The sequence below is a fragment of the Chelonoidis abingdonii genome, chromosome 4 (assembly GCF_003597395.2).
Source record: "Chelonoidis abingdonii isolate Lonesome George chromosome 4, CheloAbing_2.0, whole genome shotgun sequence".
In the NCBI taxonomy this organism is placed as follows: Eukaryota; Metazoa; Chordata; order Testudines; family Testudinidae; genus Chelonoidis; species Chelonoidis abingdonii.
Genome location: NC_133772.1, coordinates 41068406 through 41089415, shown reverse-complemented (window position 1 = coordinate 41089415; position 21010 = coordinate 41068406). Strand labels below are relative to the sequence as shown.

General features: G+C 43.1%; 1 protein-coding gene across 2 annotated transcripts in view; it reads left to right on the top strand.

Moving 5' to 3' along the window:
• The first annotated feature begins 15621 nt into the window (after positions 1–15621).
• The window catches only part of TOLLIP (toll interacting protein), a 51700-nt gene continuing 46311 nt past the window's right edge, over positions 15622–21010 (top strand). The window contains exon 1 of one of the 2 annotated variants that reach the window (XM_032788764.2): positions 15622–15868. In XM_032788764.2, coding sequence (XP_032644655.1) covers positions 15836–15868 — 33 coding nt within the window. In that variant the 5' untranslated portion in view covers positions 15622–15835. The remainder of the gene's footprint in view (positions 15869–21010) is intronic. The other variant, XM_032788755.2, reaches the window with a different exon arrangement.

The window sequence follows — 21010 nt, the reverse complement described above, 5'->3', positions numbered from 1 at the left end:
TGGCGGGGGGCCCTCCTGCTGTTTAACATCTCTGTTTTATGACACTATGTCTGAGATAGTTGTGCGAGGGAGGCAGCGCTGATTTTTAGCATTAGTTTATATTTAATTATCTCTTGCCTTACAGAGCTGTATCCAGAGGCAGCTCTGTGCAATATAGCAGGTGTTTATGCAGCCATTTTTCATTCCTTCTTTCCCATTGCAAAGCAGTGGTATGTAACAAGGCCATATGACCTTCAGCTCGTAATAAGCTCATGGCCACAGATATATAGTTGCTATGCATTACCCATTGGAGATAGAACCAAGGACCTTCAGCTTCAAAAAAAGCACAGTCTGCCACCATTTGAGCTGCAGGAGTGGCTTCATTAAGTGTGAATAGTAGCAGGCTTATCCTCTTTGGAGACAATCGCTATAGGGAGACATGATCACAGACATTCAGTCAGTGTGATTCACTTTCATCATGGCACTTCACATTTTACAAGCTGGGTTAGATCAGTGCCTGGATGTGAGACTTTCAAGGAACACCTGTTTAGAGCTGGCAGTACGGTAAGTTTCACTTTTCCTTTTGGGCCAAATTCAGACTAGGGTTGAATTTTACTTGCTGAATCAACACTGAACAAATTAGCTAACATGGGGGCACCATGCTGTTAGAGGAGCTGTCTTTTAAATGAGATATAAAAATGAAGTCCAGAAGACTTAAGAATATAAGATGGGCCATACTTGGTCAGACCAAAGGCCCATCTAGCCCAGTGTCCTGTCTTCCAACAGTGGCCACTGCCAGGTGCCCCAGAGGGAATGAACAGAACCGGTAATCATCAAGTGGTCCATCCCCAGTCACTCATTCCCAGCTTGTGGCAAACAGAGGCCAGGGACACCATCGCTGCCCCAGCCTGGCTAATAGCCATTGATGGACTTATCCTCCATGAATTTATCCAGTTCTTTTTTGAATTTTTTTTGAACTTGTGTTTTCAAAGAACCAACAGTGCTTTTTATCAGAAGAGGGATGTTAGTTCTGGTGTTTTGGTCATATTCTATTTCAGGTATCTACCTGTATTCCCCCGCAGTTTCTGTTGCGTGTTTATCCTGGTATAAAGTGCTGTGTAGCATTGCTGTGCACTAATAAACACTTGCCATGTTTCATCCCGGAGGTATCTCCATTTCAGTGGTGGATAGAGTCGTTCCTTTGCATCCCAACCGAGTTGCAAGGCTTAATGAATATTTTCAGTGCATTGTGAGATCCTTGCATGCCACTGAAGTGGAAATTATTGTTCACTAAGGGCAGCCTGCATGCAGGGGCGACTCTAGCTTTTTTGCCACCCCAAGCTCAGCAGGCAGGCTGCCTTTGGTGGCTTGCCTGTGGGAGGTCCCCGGTCCCGTGGCTTCGGTGTACCCACCACTGAATTGCTGCCGAATCCACGGGACTGGCGGACCTCCCGCAGGCGTGCTGCCAAAGACTGCCTGACTGCTGCCCTCACAGGGACCAGCAGGGCGCCCCCCACGGCTTGCTGTCCCAGGCATGCGCTTGGAGAGCTGGTGCCTGGAGCCGCCACTGCCTGCATGCAGTCCAGGCTTTCCATGTTGTTATTTCATTGCTGTTGTGCATCACCAGGCTTGAGCCAGTACCAGGAGTGGGAGGTGTGCACTTTGCTATTATTTATTGGGTGGTATCTCCATCACTCACACAGGGATAAATCCTACTCCTGAAGAGCCAGTAGACCCCATGGACACTACTGCAACTTTGAGCTGTAATATTCCTCTTCTCCTCCATTTCCACTCATGAGGTGGGTTGGATCCTCAGAGCAGCAGATCCATCACTTCTGCTTCTCTACAGCCCACCTCTTCCATGACGCCAAAGTCAGCTACATGGGGCCATGCAAGAAACCCCTATGGAGTTGGGCCCTGAACATATGGTGCTTCTCCTTCCTGTGCAGCAGAATTATACCAGTTGTGTTGCAATCAAAGCCCTATGGAGGAAGGGGCAGGACTAGCCTGAGAACGGAGCATATAGTGGTGTAAAAAGGGTTGTGACCCTGTCCTGTAATTTTCCTTGTGTTGTGTTAATGATTCAAAGCTCAGCCTGAGGCTTGTTCTGCTGGTCTGCTGGTCACATGGATTGAGCATGCTCAGTAACATCTGCTGAAGCCACTGCCTTCACTCTTGCCCTCACTTTCGGCAGGTAGGAGTTTTATTCCTTCATTTTCTTTTCTAACAACACCTGGTACAGCACTGGGTTTAAGAGAGTGCATGAACCACACTGACTCCCAAGTACCTGACTAGAACTTATTATTGGTAGAAAAGATGGTACCAGACTCCAACCTGCATTCCACTTGTGAAGGTTTCATGTATTGAGTGTTAGCTAACAAATTGTTTGCAGTAGATTTAAAGACAGTGGAACCCTTCAATCTGTCTGACACGAGGCCTGACTTTATTAAAGAGGCACTGGAGCAAAGATGTTTATATACAGTTATCATTATCATTATTTATAATTGTATTGCAATAGCACCAAAGAGCTTCAGTCATGGACTAGGATTCCATTGTGCGAGGTGCTGTACAAACATATGGTCCCTGCCCCAAAGAGCCTACCATCTTGCCTTCCTTCAATTAGCACCACCCAATCCCCACCCTTTTGGTCCTTCTGCTTCATTCTTGTGTGCAGGGCTAGATTGAATAGGCAGGAATTCTGATATAAGAATTCTACAATGGAGAGCAATGTGTTGGCATCTCAACATCATGTGACCTTGATGTCCTGCAATCAGAGAGGAAATCAACACACTCCCCAAGCCAAGTGTTTCAAGTAGGGGGAGAGAATGAAGGTACATTCTCTGGCTGTTTGCCACATGAGCATTTCCTTATGCAGCAGAATCTCTGGGTAGGTGGATCCACCAGATTTCCTACAGCTTTCTATTCTGTTCAGGCTTGTATGCCATACCGATCACCATGGTATCAGAGCACCTTTGCTGCTCTGAACCAAAAGAGCTGAAGCAGGGGTGCTGAGGATCTGCCACAAACACAGTACAAAGTATACAGCCCAAAAATATAAATAATAAATTGTATGGGATGTGCAATTTGAAGAAGGTGTGGCCTTTGAGGTGGTAGATGTATTTTTTTTACCTTGATTATTATTTATATTTAGGCTTGGAGGTATTTATTAGATTTTTATCAGTAAATGTTGATTTCATTGTACATGTGCAGCCCAATGAAAAACATTTCCATCAATAATAATAGATATTTATAGATAGATAAAGTAAGAAAAATGTTGCTTGAGAACTTATAAGAGTGAAAATCCAGTACTTGTTACAAATGGGCTAATGAATGAATGGTAAAACCAGGTTTGATTTGTTGATCTAAGGATATTTACTGTGTATATTTTGACATGTAATGTTGCCAATTTGTGTTTTAGCAATTTATACATTTTAACTTTTTATATCTTAATGTGTACTGTCATTAAGTTGTCTACCCCACAATAATTTCCCACAACTGTGAAAATTTAACAGATAAAAATCTAAAAAATACTTAAAAATAAATACTGATATTATCTGTCACAATTATAAAAAATTTTGAATTCTGCCAAGCCTATTTATATTGCGGTAACTCCCCCTGATGCACTTTGATGTGACTTCCCCACCCAAGCCTGGATAAAGTGAGGTGGATTGAGTGCAAGGCTAACCATCTAACATCATAAAAACACCAGCCTGGTCATAAAAACAAAACCAGGCTACCATTCTGGCAAAAATGACTGAGAGGAATGGAAAAGACTGGTTTCTGCCTGATGCACCAAAGTTGGCATGGGAAAGATGTTTAAAACAAAATAAAAAGTGAAAGTAATATTAGGGGCCCTGGACATGGGCTAGGACCCCATTTTAATAGGCAGTGTATGACAGAAAGATGGTCCCTACCCCGAAAAAGCTTATAATTTAGCTAGCAGGCTTAGTCTCTTCACTAGTGGGTATCAGAGATATTTTTCAAGCCCTTTATGTATGTGAGTATCAAACAAGTCAAGGACCAATGTGTGTATATGCATAAGCTGAGTAACCACTGTGTGGTTGTATCACCGTGACCCTTGCTTTCCGCACTCCATGACTTGTGAGTTGTCATGTCTGTGATTTTTAAACTATAATAAGCAATTTGGGCCAGGGGATGTGTCTTTGTATGTCTTCTGTGAAGGACCCTACACACTTTTGTACAATAATGGAGCCAAAGGAAAGGGTGAGAGGGATCACACAAAGTCAAAGCAGAAAAGAAAATGAGAGAGAGAGAAGAGAAAGAAGAAGAAGAAAGAGACAAGGAAGATAAAGGAGCACACAAGAGACTAGCAAGAGGACAAAGAGAGAAAATGAGGAGCAGATGATGAGGAAGAAGACAAAGGGAGAGATCACAGGAGAGAGGAGATAAAGGACAGAGGGGAAGAAAATGGGACTTAGAATGAAAGTGAGATGAGGGAAATTTGGCATTTAAACTTTTATTACAAAATAAATTTAATTTATTATCATTTTAGATTCTTTAATTACTTTTCAACCTTTTTTTTAATTATGCCCATATGTTGCCAGTAACAAGGTTTTATGACTTTTGTTCTCTCACCTTTCCCTTAGCTTCCATTCATACTTTAATTACCATATTCACAATGCATTCATCAGATGTCTTGCATAATATTTTTGCACCAGTGCTTCATGGTTGTAGTGATACTCCACTTGGGGAAACAGTAACACCTGTCTCTCCTAACTGAAGGCTACTTGCAGTTCCCTGGGATGCTCATAAGATGGCAAAGCTGAGATTTTTCACAGTGGTTTCAGGGATTCATCAGATAATAGATATGCGTAGATTTGGGAAGCGTTTTATTTATTTTAAAGCATTTTGCGGCACACTTTAATATGATAAAAAATTAAAATGAATAGAATTTGGGTGGAGAAAGTTTATTCCTTCTGAATAAAAAGGAAATTTTTTGCCCAGCAAGAGAAGAAATTTGACTTCAATGAAAAATTATGACAGGAAATCCAGGAAGCTACAATGTTAACCTTTGTACTGCAAATGTATACATGTAAGGGACCGACAAGTCACAGGAAACTATAAATTAATACTGTCACAATTTTTTTGTTTTTCTTTCTTTTTTGGACAGCAAATTTTGTAGAGGCCAATGGCATAGTCTCAAATCTAATCTATTTGAGATTCCTGTGATAAACCCATGTCTCTTTAATTACAACATCCTGATGTCTCAGAGGATAAGGTAGTTAAGCTAGCAGTGCTTATAATGAATTAATTTTTCCCTTGCTTGCATGGTACAGAAATGTGAATAGTTATATGGTCTTTTAATTCTCCTTCACCAACCCCCTCAACATGATATATCTATATTAGGATAAGTGTTGATTTTCCTTCTCTGAGGGCAGCTCTACACACAGTTTTTGTACCGATTTAACTATATTGGTTTAGAAACTGATATACCATAGTTAAAACAACTATAGTGTGGACGCAGTTATACCGGTATAGAGTGTTCATATCAGTACAGATGATTTCTCTAAAGCAATATTGGTATAAGCACCTTTATAAACTGATAGCATTAAATCAACACAAAAACTTATGTTGACTGTTCTGTGGAAGTAAATCTTCCCTCCAGGCCTGATGCTAAAGGCTCTTAACTACCAGTAGAATCACTGAGCCCTATTCTTTATTGCCTTGCCCCTTACTATAGTGCTTTATGCCTCTGCAAAGGCCTACTCAAGGGGCAAGGCAATGGAGAATCAGGTCCATCATGGGAAGGGCACTCAGCACCTTCTCAGATCAGGCTCTCCCCACATAAAGTCTGAATCAATAGGTTTGTTTACAAGTGTGTGTGAAGGTCCAGTGGGGTGTTTGAGGCCTGCTGGTCTGTCTAGCAGCCAGTCTTTCTTAAAAGGAATCTGCATTCCTGTCAGGTTACTTGACCTCCATAAGTCTAAATACTGCCTTTTGCTAGAGCTCGCTGGGTCCTGGAGGTTATATCTTTCCAGCCATGGGCCAGACTATGAGAGGGGATATCACTAAGAAACCCTCCTGGTGACCACTTTCCTCATTTCACAGCTTCCCATAACATGGTCCAGCTTATGGTGACCAGATAGCAAGTGTGAAAAATCGGGATGGTGTGAGGGGTAATAGGAGCCTATACAAGAAAAAGAACCCTAAATTGGGACTGTCCCTATAAAATCAGGACATCTGGTCACCCTAGTTCAGCTGCATGCTCCTCCATCTGTGACTGATAGATTGCAGTCTGTTCTTGCCTCTGTGATGTAGCAAGATTTTTTCTCTCTTTGCAGGAATTTGCTCAATTCTTTCCTCCCCTTGCATGAGGCAGTGTACATAATATCCCTCCACAGGGTGCTTTGTGGGGTTCAAGAGAAGGAATCTTCTCCACAGCTCTTGGGAAGAAAGAGACCAGAAGATGGATTCATACAGCAGTGGATCCACCAGCTATGCCTCTGAAAATCACCCTCAACTCCCAGAGCTGACACAATGGAACCCTTGTGAAGCAGAGCTCTGTGGCATGCGTGGGACATGAATCCAGCCCTCCTCATCCTCCTTTGTAGACTCCTGGCAGCCTGCCCCTCTGTAAACCAGAACCCTGCCTGTATCACTGCTACTCCCAGTGAAAAGGCCTGTCCCCACCTTCAAGGAAGCTAAAATGGGAAGGGACATTTCAGAATCCTCTAGACTGCGCTGTAAGCTGGAGACACTCACCCCTTCCTCTCCCTTCAGAGAGTTCTGACTGGCCTCCAAACGCCATTCTGCCTCTGATGACCTTCTGAAGGTGCAGCAACTTCACATCACACTAGCAAAGGAGGTGGTTACTTGTGGAAGAGCACTGCTTCTCCCAAGTCAAGCTGGTTTCAACATATTAAAGCGCTATCTCAGCACAACTGGATTATGGGCTGAGCAAATCAGAACTTACCAATCACAGACACAGGTTTATTATTTTAGGATGACAAGGACACTATGACACCATTGACACAGCTGCCAAGAAGAAGTAGACCAAAATATCTGCTACTGAACTTAACGTCCTCTATATTTTATATGCGGGGAACAAGACGTGCTTAAATTCTAGTTCAGACCAATATTGTCTCATTGTTTCCTGGTGTCCAATCATCTGTCTGAAGCTGTGGTATATTGAAAACTGTGTTAAAACTGCAAGCTATCACTTTAAGGGTTTTCTGGTCCTGCTTGCCTGCTAGGGGGCTCTGTAGGGAATAGCATGATCTGGGGTTTCAGCAGTCAGTTGGCTGAGAACCAGTTTAGAGTAAGGTGGGGTGTACCTATGGTGACCAGACATCCCAATATTATCGGGACCGTCCCAATATTAGGGGCTTTGTCTTATATATACAACTATACCTCCCCCTCACACACACACCTCTGAAAAAAAGTGTCCCTATTTTTCACACTTGCTACCTGGTCACCTTAGTTGTATCTCTCTGTTTTAGGGAGCAATCGTCTTTTCCTCTCTGTGGCTTTGGCTCTTGTATGTTAAGGTTCTGGATTTTAAGAAATAAAGGAGTGTTACAGGGATTGGCAACCTTTGGCCCGCGGCCCACCAGGATAAGCCCCCTGGGATCGCAGATCCCACTGGCTGTGGTTCGCCGTTCCAGGCCAATGGGGGCTGTGGGAAGTGGTGGCCAGCACATCCCCAGCCCACGCTGCCTCCCGCATCCCCTAAAGGTCTTACACTTAGATTGTGAGCTGTTTGGGGCTGGCGGTTATCTTTGTTTGTACAGCACCTAGCACAATGGGGTCCTGGTCCATGATTATGGCTCCGAGTCATACTAATAACAAAGGAAGGAGGCAGGATTTGATCCTTAATTATTGCATTACTACTATGCTCTGTGAGATAGGAAAGACTTCTCTGATGTATCCTACTCTATGTAAGGAAGATTTGCATTCCTATTTTATAGCCACAATTTGGGGTTCTGCTGCAGTCCCTTTATGCTGGTTCTGCAGTCATAGCAGGGTTGCAAAGCTGGTAGATCATCCAAACAGGGAATATCCCTTGCCTAAGGAAGAGTTCCCTGGTGACACAGGGCTGGTAAAACAACTCTGCATTGCATCTTCTTTGCAGCCTCTGGTGTAGGGATATGTTGTTGGTGTGGCCAGAAGTGGACAGGGGCATTCTGGAAGTGTCATGGCCAGAATGTATTGGCTATCTGGGGGCTGTTGAATGGTAATCTCCCATTTTTACAGAAAAAAATCACAAAATATTAAGTTTAAGATAGGTTTGCTTTACCCTTGGAAACCTTCTCCAGTAGCTTGTCATTATGATGGGGTTTTCTTGCAATGGGAGAAACTTTACAGCTCACTTTTTTATGTTTTAAAGCCTTTCATCCCCTGCTAGGTGAAATTCCTGTATTTATTACCGTTACCATTTTAATGAGCTGAAGTTTTGCATTACTTTGGTACAAATGCATCAAATGAGCTAATAAGCACACTCAGATTTAATCTTTTGTACCTCTTCAGCAGAAAAAACACAGTAAATAAATGAATAACTTTGATCTGAAACGCTGGAAATTACATTAAATGTTATTAGGACACAAATTAACCCCAGAGAGGAAATAAATAAAACCCATGTCACGTTAAAATATTTTTAAATTGATTTACATTTTTCTTACATAATTTCTTTGTCAAAGGCATAGTAACAACACACGCACACTTTGTTAAAGTAATATCTCAGAGTATTCACATCCTGGCAAGCGCACACAAGAAATAATCACAAAGGTATAAAGAGTTATGCATGCTGGAAGTGCTTGTAGAAAATTCCAACAAATATATCTCACAGCCAACGGCCAGTTTCTGACCTCCGTGAATTGGATGTCCCTCCACTGACTAGGGTGACTAGAGAGAAAGTGTGAAAAATTGGGACAGAGGGTTGGGGGGCATTAGGTGCCTATATAAGAAAAAGCCCCCAAAATTGGGACTGTCCCTATAAAATAGGGATATCTGGTCACCCTACTGTTGACTACAGTGGAGCAACTCCTAATTTACAGAAATCAGAATCTGGCCCCATGAAAGAAAAATAAATAAGTGTGGGTTTGTCCATCATGACCAGAACTGAGAATAAACATGCTTGAGAGACAATCATAGAATATCAGGGTTGGAAGGAGGTCATCTAGTCCAACCCACTGCTCAAAGCAGAGCCCATCCCCTGACAGATTTTTACCCTAGCTCCCTAAATGGCCCTCTCAAGGACTGAACATTCAACTGTAGGTTTAGTAGGTCAGTGCTCAAACCACTGAGCTATCCCTGTTGTTTATTGATAGCAATTCAGCAATGGATCCTTCACTCCCTCTCTTCCTCTTTGGCAGTGCCAAAGACCCAGATGTGCTGCCCCTTTCCATTGGCCACCCCAAGCACCTGCTTCTTTTGCTGGTACCTGGAGCCAGCCCTGATTGGAGGAAATGCCTTATCTAGCGGAATCCATGGGTGGCCCCTCTCACAGCTTTTCTATGCAGGGAATGTAGCCAGAGGCAAGAAGGTGTTGCTTTATGTACTTATACCCTAACAATCCCTGGCTCCAGGATCAGCCATTTGGGAAATTGGCAGAATGTCATGGGAGTGGCTCAGCGCTACTGATCACAGGTTCAGGGGATAGCAAAACTACTTTTGTATAGACCTGACAGAAGTTGCACCATGGTGCACAAAGACCAGATCCAAGAAACTGTGGCTGGATAGTGTTCTTGGGCCAAATTCATCTTTGGTGTAAGTCAGATGAATTGCATTGGAGTGAATTTGGCTGCCTTTGTTTAAATCTAAATCATGCTTTTTCTAGCTCATTCCTCATTGTAAAGGCAGGCAGATACACAAAGCCTTTTATTTTTAATCCATGTGATTGTTCAGTGCTATTGTTTGTTGATGATAGATGCTCTCTTTTTATGGTTCAGTCATAGGGAAAGGACTGGTTTGCTTCATTTATGATCCTATAGCCTGAAGTGAATTCTAGTTCTAGCAGAGGAACAGTTTGTAAATATACCAGAGAGCCTGCCAGCCTCTGTCATCCGCTAGCTTCTTAACTTGCATCTGGCGTCAGCTGTATTATCTTCCCAACACCTCACACTCGCATTTCAGTTATGTCCCATCATGTCCATTTTCTGAGCTAGTAAGACAAGAGCAAGAAGTTGAGGCCTCTCCTCCTCCATACAAGTGCAATGATTGAGCTGAAAAAAATCTGTTATATATTTGGAATGCTCTCAGTTGCACTGTTCTATTTCCAGCTGTTGGAATCTGCGCTAGAATTTTAATTAATGACTAAATTCATGCAGCAGATTCGAACAGCAGGAAACAGCTATGTTCTTTAAATAGGCTTTGCAATGATCAGATTGTTTCTCCCAGAACAGCACTCAAATGAATACTGAAGCTGTTTGTTCTTCTGAAAAGACTGGAATTGCATAATAGGTTGGAAGAGGTCAAACACTGAACATTCAAAAAATCACTAAAACTGGGCTAGCTACCATACAGTGGTGGCACACCTGGTATGAGGGCACAGGTGGTTTCCTAACCAAGAGCCAGGTCACCCCCACCTGCAGAATATCAGGGAGGAATATTCTGTCAGCTTCCCCATGCAGAGTTTCCAAGAGATGGTTCTATGATTGAGTGGATGGAAATTTGCTGAATGGACAGGGAGTTTGGACTCTGGAAACTGTGGCCCCTTGAGATCTGCACACTGGTGGCGTCTGTCAGGTGGTCCTATGCCTCCACATTACCTTATGAACCCCTATTGCTCTGATCCACTCCTTTGCCAGCACGTCTTCAGATAGGCCATGATGACAGAACTGCCACCATTGATTACTGCCCCAGGACACCCTCAAAAAGGACATTTTCTTGGGGAGAGGGAATCTGTGGAAATGTTAACAGCATAACTTGGGAGGTGATATTTCTGTGAGGCACCATGGTGACATTTTGTTGCCATATGATAGGGCTGTTCCACTGCTATGTCACCACATAGTATCAAATTGCTGTATTCAACACAGTGGTGATATTTCAGCACAAGGTGACAGTGAGGATGTTCTCCCACTACATGTCCTTGCTGCATTACAATTCTGTTTCAGTGCAGTGTTTAGCTGCCATGATGTTGTGCCACATTATAATGTGCTGGAAACATCTTAATGCCCTGTTGCTGTGATGCATCACAACATTTCAGCACAAAGTGATGGTGATGTTTCCTCATCCCATTGCTGTGCTGTGGCCTCACAAGGCTGTTTTAGTGCAGTGTAACAGAGATATCTTATTGCCCTGTCACAGTGGTGCATCGCCATGATCATTTGGTGCAAGATGACAGCAATGTGGCCAGTCTTCACATTGTCATGCTGTGTAACAATGGTATTTCAGTGCCATGTTTCATTGCTATGCCACTGAATCACATCGTAATCATGTTTCAGTGCAATGTGAGGCTGGTGTTTTATTATTCCATCATTGCACCATGTTTTGATGATGTTTCAACATAAGACAATTGTCATAAACAGATAGTAGGAGTTAATAGAACAGAAGTACTTTATATCTCTTTTGACTGTAAAGGGTTAACAGGTTCAGTAAGCCTGGCTGTCACCTGACCAGAGGACCAATCAGGGGACAGATATTCAAATCTTGAGGAGGGAAGTTTCTGTTGTGTGCTGTTAGTTTGGTTGTTGTTCTCTCTGGGTTCTGAGGTGACCAGACATGCAACCAGGTTTTCTCTCAATCTCTCCAATACAGTTTTATAAGTTAAAATAGTAAGTACTAGGTAGATAGGCGAGTTAGGCTTATGTTTGTTTTTTTATTTGCCAAATGTGCATTTTGGCTGGAAGGAGTTAATTGTGCATTTGGCTGAGGAGTTTCAAATTTGATTTCTGCTGAAAGGATTTTAATTTGTATTGTATACTTAGGCTGGGAGGGTATCCAGTGTCTATAGCTGAAAACCCTGACCTAATCCATCTTAAATTTACAAAATAATATGTTTAAGAACCTGATTGCTTTTTTATTCTGGTGAGACCCAGGGGACGGGGTCTGGATTCACCAGACTTGTGGGGAGAAAGGAGGGAAGGGGAGAAAGGTTAATTTCTCTCCATGTTAGATTACTTTCTCTCTCAGGAGAGTCTGGGAGGGGAAAAGAGAGGAGGGGGAGGTGAAATTTCCTCTCTGTTTTGTGATCAAGGAGTTGAATCACAGTGATCTTCCAGGTAACCAGGGAGGGGAAGCCTGGAGAGGCAACGGTGGAAGATTACTTTCCTTGTGTTAAGATCCAGAGGGTCTGGGGTCTTGGGTCCCGGGCAGTTTTGCAGGACCAGAGTGACCAGGCACTGGAAATGCCGGGTTGATGCAAGCGCTACAAGTACTAAGCTGATAATTGAGCTTAGAGGAATTCATGCTGGTACCCCATCTTTTGGACGCTAAGGTTCAGAGTGGGGAATTATACCATGACAGCAATGGAGACATTTTACTCTCATTTCACCATGCTATGTCCTGATGGGGTTTCAATGTAATGCAATGACTATGTTTCACCTCCATTTTGTAGCACTGCATCACAGTGAGCTTTTGGCACAAGAGAATGGTAATGGCAATTCCTCCCACCAGGGTAATGTGGTATCATGCTTTTTCTGCACAATGTGATAGTGATGTACTATATTGTTGCACTGCATCACAATGATTTTTCTGTGCAAGGTCATAGTGACACTCCACTGCCACATTGTTCCACTACCTCCCAATTATATTTTGATCTGAGGCAATGGTGTTTCGCTGCTACATTGACATGCCACTTCATAATGGCATTTCAGCAAACTGCGATGGTGATGTTTCACTGTCAAATTGTTAGGATGTTTTAGTGCAAAGTGACAGTGATGATGTTTTGGTGCCATGTCATCACCTCCTCAAAATGCTATTTCAGTGCAAGGTGATGGCGGTAATGTTTTACCCACACATTGCCATGTCTTAGCCCAGTGAATTCAAGCACCATGTCATTATGATGTATAGCTGCAGTGTTCTGGCCCAATGCTACCTTGGATTAGGATGATGGTGTTTCAGTGCAGGGCAGGTGCTTCTTAGTAAGTAGTGTCTTATAGTGGCTCATTAGTGTCGCTGGGTGTGTGGGCTCTTTGGAAAGGGCTGTCTTGCCGCAGGGTGGAGCTGTCTGAAATTGAGGCATCTTGGGGTGGAACAGTGGTGTCTCAATAAGGGACAAAGGCATTTCAGGGTTGGGCAGTGGTGTCTTGGCATTCAGTGGCAGTGTCTGTGTAGCATAATGGACATTTTGGTGTGTGGCGCATCAGAGGTGATCTGGAACAGAGGCATCATACACAGAATGGCGGATTGTCCTGGGTGAGGCTGTCTCATTGTGAGGCAGCCAGTGGTGTCCTAGCAAGGTGTGGGAGTTTCTCAGTGCAGTGTGGTGGTGCCTTGGGGCAAGGAAATGGCCATTTTGGCATGGAAGGATGGAATCTCAATATGGGGCATTTCAGGACCCTGATGTCTCTGAGTAGGGCTGTCTTGGGATGGAGGAAGCCTTTCATTGCAAAGGTACTTCAGCATAGTGGCATTTTGGCAGGGGACAATGGCCTTTTTGATGGGGCAGCTCCAGGCATCAGCATGCCAAGCGCGTGCTTCGGCAGACCTCCTGCAGGCGTGCTGCAGGACCAGCGGACCTGAAGGCAGCCTGCCTGCCGTGCTTGGGGCAGCAAAATGCCTAGAGCCGCCCCTGTGGGGGATGGTAGAGTCTTGGTGCAATAACACAACTGCATAGAGGCCATTTTGCTGAAGGGTACTGGTGGCTCAGCATGGAGGTTGTTTTGATGGGTGCAGGGATAGTGGCTGTTTTGGTATTGGGATCTTTTTGGTGCAATGTGGTGACATCTGGGTGCAGTAGTGTCTCACAGTGGGGCAGTGAGGTTCCTGCCTGGAAAGTGTTGCCAAATGCCAATCAGTGAAAATTGCCAGATGGACCTTGAAAAGTTGCTAGATGGCACAAAAAATTGCTAAACTCCAGGCATTCTATATTGTCAGTGTCTGGAAAACTGTGTGATTGTTTTCTTTTGGTCACCAATGGGTCCATATGGTCCCCATGTCCAAAGATACCATATTTTGTTCAAAGCTTGCACTACAGGCAAGAATATTATGGGCTCTAGAATCATTACAGCTCTTTGAACACATATTTTCCAAATGATTGGGGTTGAATTAAACTGATTTACTGATGGGTTTCATGTGATTTTTAAAGAACATGAATATTAAATATAGTAAGTGTTTAACAACAGATGTATGATGAGAATATATTTTTCAAAGTGGGGAGGGATTCATAATTCAAGTCTTTCCACAATATGTTCCAAAAGAATAGGTTATGGGGAAAGTATTACATACTTAAAAATCCTGTTTTTGCAAGTGTGTAGGATGAATTTATTTTATTTCACTGTGAGAAGAACATTTTGGAAAAGTATGTCCCTTTTTTGGTTTGGCCTGGACACTTGCTGTATTTTAATTTTTAAGAAAAAAATGTAATTTAGTAATATCTTAAGTTGTCTCATTTTTAGGAAAAAAAACGTCCCCAAAACAGTCAAATACTTCTGTTTACCTACAATTGTATTCTGTTACTTCTTGCACATCAGTATCTGATTAAAGATATTTCAGTTGTACAGAAAAAGAGTTTTATTTTCAGTTTATTGTCCTGTTTTAGATGTAGAACAGCAAATTAAGTACAATTCATACAAACAGACTAGGCACAATAAGATACTCAGCAAACAAATACAACCTTCGTTAGACAGCTGATAACAAAACATTTTATGCCAATAACACTCAATCCTTATATTTAACAAACCATGAGTTAAGGCTCAGTATATTACAGGTAAGTGTGGAAAATTCACCAGGTATAAAAAAGGATTGTGTTGTTGTGGGAAGGAGTCTGACTATGTAAGAAAACACTTGCTCGTTTGCTTTAAAAAATGTATTAAAGTCATCAGCTGTTATCTTCAGGTGTTTTAACAATTCAATAAATTAAGTCTTGGAAAAAGTAAGAAAGACCAGATTTACTCCAGCAAAAGAGACCCTGTGAAAACTGCACACAGGACGCCCACGTCACAGCATACACACAAACGTTCCTCACACTACACACGAGCATGCACCTCAACACACATGCACCTACATCACAGTGCGCACATCCATGCCCATATTTCATTCCCTCATTAGGACTATGAACAGTCCCCAGCTTTCAATAAAAAGTCGCAATTTAGCGACCAAAACAGTCGCTACGTGAAGCGACACAAACGCTACATTGACAACAGGAGCTGAATCCCTGCACCCCAGCCCCGTGCCACAATCCCAGCAGAGGCTCAGCCGGCACCTTCCCCTCGGCGCACCGCTAACGCACAGCGCCTCCTGCTGGAGGTCCGTCCCCTCTGGGCCGGCGGGTTCTGCGCCCTTCACCTGCAAAGGGCGGGGCCGCACATCCCATTGCATAGGCGCAGTACAGCGGTTCATGTCACATGCGCATCCGCTAACCAAGCTGCCGTGTCGCTCCCACAACCCTTTTCAAGTGGGGGGAAGAGCGAGCTGAGTTGCGCATGCGTATTACCCTGTGGGGAGGGGAAATGAAGGCGCGAACACCCTTGCCGCATGCGCAAGGCTGGAGACCAAAGGTGGTGGGGTCAGTGACAAACCGCCGGACGGCGCATGCGTGTTATTTGCATAGCGGTTCGCTTTTGGAAGCGGCCGAAGGGGGCGGGGTTTGGAGCGGGCAAGCCGTTGCGCCACGCGTGCGTAGTGCCGCGTGAGCGGGGCGGGGCTCGGCTTGTGCTCAGCTGACGCCGGAGCCTTGGGTTGAGAGGGTCGGTTAACGGCGGCAGCGGCCTGTTCGGGCGGAAAGCGGGTCCCCGCCATGGCGACCACCGTCAGCACCCAGCGGGGCCCGGTGAGTAACCGCTACCCAGGGCCGGGGGCGAGGGTGTCTCCCCCCTCGTTCTGGGCCCAGGGGCAGGGTGTCTTCCCGCTCCCCTGGTCTCTGTGGGCAGGGGGCCTGCCCTGGCTCCGCTCTCCGTCCCCTCTCACCAGGGGCCTGGGTCCCAGGGACCGGGCGTCTGACCTCTCGGCATAGCCCACCCTGCCCGTGGGCCTGGGGGGGGGGGCATTCATTCCCTAGTGTCTGGGGCCAAGGGGTGGGGCAGGACGCTCTGTGGCTCCCCATTAGGGTGACCAGATAGTAAATGTGAAAAATCGGGACGGGAGGGTGGGATATAGGGGGTAATAGGAGCCTATATAACCCCACCCCCAGAATCGGGACGTGTGGTCACCCTACTCCCCATTGCCATCACCCATGGGGTAGGGAGAGTCTGCCCCTTCTTCCCACCTTGAGAAGGGTTTTTAAGGATGGGGAGGGTCTCTGTGCCCATCATCCACTCCCCAAGTGGCACACAAGGGATGGGAGACTGCCTCTTCCCTCAGCGTAGTCCATTAGGTGGAGGAGCTAAAAGAGTGACCCTCGGGGAGCCAGAAGGAGCGTGGAGTGGTGTACGGGGTCTGCCCTGCTCGCCTCCCTGAGAAACCTAATGCTGCTGCTGGGAAGTGAGATGTTAGAGGGCAGCTGTCTGTCTTCTGCTGTTAGGGTTGATACTGAAGGGTGTGTGTGGAGCGGGTGGGGTGGGGGGCAGGGGTAGATGAAACTTCAATCAAAAGTTGTATGGTGATGAGCCAGTTTCCTTATGCGCTGCCGTATCATACTGGATTTGATTTGAAACATCTCCTAGGTGTGTGCATAGGGGACACATTGACATGGGTCACTGTCTGCTGTTGCCAGTGGGCTCTCCTCACCGCTGCTAGATGCTGCTCTATGACACATCTGATGTAACATGTGCCTTAGTTGCACACCCCATTCCTGCACTTTGTGCCCAGTGGCGGCACAGGCTAATGTGGGGAAGACCTGTTTTTGAAATTTTATTTTTAATTGAGGATTTAAAATGACTTAACCAAAATATACAGAGACCAAACAGAACAATGAATCTGTGTAAGAGATGCTGAGAGACAAGAAGACTGAGTCATTCCATTAAATTTCTGTACTGTACTTAAAGAGCTATAGCTGCCTTTCTCATCTGATGATGACAATATCCTTTGAGCATCTCCCTAGCTCTTTCTTGAATCATCCCATTTCTGTTAGCTCTTTCTGAGTGGTCTTCTTTATATAATGGGTTTTAATAATTCTATTTTGTTGGTGAGAACTAAAATCTTTATGTGGAGTTTTCTTTTTTTTAATCTTGATTCTTTTGGTTAGGGACCTATGCACCACCAGTTATTATGAAATTCAGTTTTATCTCCTTAGGTTACAGATGTTCTCTTACTAGTTAAAGGTATCTCAATTTGATATTTTAAATGTCTTTTCTCTGCAGCTCTTATAGACTGGTTTATTTGGGGAAAGAGATTGAAGTTGGGGAAAGACAGATACATTAAGATTTCTGCTGTTACTTGGTGGTATCACCAAGTCATTTTTAAATGAAATGATCTTTTAAAGTTATTGATGTGCAAAGAGGTGAAATTGCAATGTTACTTCCAAAATAGTAAATGACAGTGTGTAACAGTTTTTTAGAAGAGAGATTTTGTTATAGTTGTGATGCCAAAAAATACTCAATATTTTGTACAAAGCTTGTTTGCTTAATAGAAAATGGTATTAATCTCCAGTTATTAACTGGCTGAAATTTAGAAAGTGGCTTAAAATATAAAACATGTTTAGCCAGTGTTTGCTATTTGCAGATATCTGGCGTTCATTTGTCAATCTAGAAGTTACTTCATATCTACCTATGTTCTTTTTATTTAATGTTTACATTAATGAGAGCAATGTATAACATAGCACTTGTCTGTCATATTTCAGATGATTTTAAGGAGAAATTATACTGATGATGTCCCAGTAAATTATCTGTAATTCAGCGCTATGTATGGATTTAGGCTCCTCTGTATATATCTTTAACACAGTGTTGTGATTTTTGCCTCACTTATGTAAAATTTTGTTTAACTATCACCTTTTATTTGTAAATGTGAGAACCCCTGGTAAGGGCTCATGCCTTCCTTCCCCAGTTTTAACATTTGAGGTTTAGCCCTGTAATGTAATCCTCATCTCTTCAGAAAAATGACTTGCAATATATAATTAAGTAGTCTCAGATTCCTAAGGATGCCATGTAGCTGGAATACATAATTCCCCCTTTTTTGATCCTCTTTCCACAGCAAAAGATGCAATTTCTATATTTCTCAACCTGTAGATTGGAAGGCATACAGCTTTTTCCAAAACTGTACTGCAAGTAAGTAACCACTAAAGGGTGCTAAAGCATTAAACATTAGGTTCCATCCACCCCTATGCTGTGGAGAATGTGACCTTTGTGGTGGTGGTAGTTTACCCAAGCAGGAAGAATTCCAAGGTTCTCAAGTGTGGGTGCCTGGCAGCATATAATAGAATTGAATATGCTGCCTGCTGACACCAATCTTTTATGTCCATGCTTCCCAATTTGTAGCTTTCATTTGTACATATTAAGTTACAATCCCTGTCATTTAGTTTATCAATTATTAAAAACTGAAGTTCCTTCTGACAATAAGTGGCAAATGTTCAGGTAGAATATTCCTGGCTCTTTGCATACCCTGGTATCTTGACCAATATTCTTCCTTTCTCAACAACACAGGTTCTAATATGTGAATTATGGCTGATTTTTTTTTTTTTAATGGCAGCTGTAGTTTTTTGTAGCTACTATATGATCAGTATCTTTAACGTGTGCGGTTGATGTGAAAGGTGCTACTAAAAAAATTCTGTTCTAGCTAAATCTCTGAGATGAAAATATGAAATTCATGATTCTTTAAACTGCTCCTTTTTGTGGTCAATTTTGTGTAAATTGGCAAACAACTTGATAAGATACGACATCTTCCAGCTATTTTATCATTCAGAACTCTGTTGCTAAAGAGGTGCTGCTCTTTCTGGATATAAATTAACATTTGATTTGCCGTCCTCTTATCATGCTCTTACTGGAATGTATGAGGAATCCCTAATTTAACTGTAATGCAGAGGGATATACTTGGACCTGAAATGCCAGTGTACAGTGATGGCAAATGTCATTTAGATATCCTACTGCTGCTTGGTCAAGGATCAAGCTTTGAATTCTGCAGTAAATTCAGATCTCAAAATTTCTAGCTAGAAATGAGTGGAAGCTTACAATCCATCCATGCACTTAATATTTTTCATACAAATATGGTTGAAGCTGTAAATGTTACATGCCTTTGAGTCACAGTTGTGATATGGTGGTGGTCTCTGTGGTACGCTGTCACAGAAAATGTGCAAAGTGATGTAGATGATGTTACTGAGTGCTCATATACTGAAGAAAAATGCTTTCAGAAAGCTATCCTGATTCACTCAAAAGATTTCTGATACATCCAAAAGCATTGTCTGTTAAGCAGAAAAAACTTCAGAGGAAAGGAAGAAGGTTTATTGATGTGTGTGATGTAGAAGAATTCAGAACTTGTCAGTGCAATCAGTACTTAAATTCTCAGGATAAGCAATTTCCCCACCCTCAACCTCTTCACGCAAACAGAGACACTGAGGCTATGTCTATACTAGAAACTTCAAAGCGCTGCTGTGGCTCTCCCAGCGCTCATGTTAATCCCCCTCCACAAGGGGAATTTCTCCAAGACCTGGGAGCATGCAATGCTCAGGGGCTGTCCACACTAGTGCTTTAAAGCGCTCAAACTTGCTACGTTCAGGGGGTGATTTTTCACACCCTTGAGCCAGCAAGTTAGAGTGCTATGCAATGTAAGTGTAGACAAGCCTATACTTCTTAAAGCAAATCTGAATGTGAATTAGCTATTCCTACATCAGCATTTTCCACAAGAGGAAACTGAGGCACAGAAGTTCAATGTCTTGTCCATGATCACACGGTAAATCTGTAGCTGAACAGTAGAACACGGGTGTCATGGTGTCCAGTGCTTAAACCACTAAAACATATATCTTCTATGGATGATGATACTGGAATAGTAGTTTTGATCTTGATCAAAAGGTTGGTGGGTTACTTCATTCTATCCAAAAGCTGCAGTTATTCTCCAGACTGATTTCATAGGGTATGTCTTCACTAGCAACGTGGCTGTGTAGTTGCAGCACCAGCGTTGCAGTAAAAAAATCATGCCCACGAAATGAGTAGCTCTACATTGCCACTTTACAGCGCTGCAACTTTCTCATTTGGGGTGGAAAAGCAACCCCCCTGAGCAGTATAAGTTTCAGTGCTGTAAAGTGGCAATGTAGACAAGATCATATAGATATAATGGCCCTGATCTGGATGTTGTCTGACTCATTCATCTGTTTCTAAATAGCTGAAAAGACTGATTTGATTGAGATCCTGACTGCAGATATCAACTTGATCAAAGCAGTCATTTCCTTATCTGTAAACAAGCCTTACAGAGTCTAGTTGATCTCTGATCTAGCTGCCCATATAATTAAGTAGTTTGTTCAGCTTAAGTAAAATAAAGGCAATAAGTTTTAACTAGTGCCTTTACAGAATATTTTATTGAAAGCACCTCCATCCGGAGCTTGTATTTATGCTGAGTGCTTGACCTTCCTTGTTGACCCAAAGTTGGCAAAAGCTGCAAATTCTAGGTGGCAGAACTGTAAAATGCTGTTTTTTTTTCTCATAGGAATAGTTAAACTGAGGTTTGTGAGAGCATTTATCCTTTTTCCCCAACAATACAAGGTACTTTCAGGGCATGATTAGTTTGCATAGGTTATGTGTAGAGCAGCAGTAGGTAGACTGGATATTTCTTCATGTGAAAAGTCATGTCTTATAATACTAACTAGCCATGCGTGTGTGCGCACACACAGCCCAATCAAACAAGAACCAGTTGTTAACGCAGAATTAAGGTTTTCTGGTGACAGCTAGTGTGCTTCAGAGTGTCAAAATCCTCAAAATTCAAGCTTCAGAAAAAGATGAAATATATATTATGAGTTTTGCTGAACTAATACTGTGGAAGGGCCCATAGATAGGGCCCTACCAAATTCACAGTCCATTTTGGTCAATTTCATGGTCATACGAGTATTATG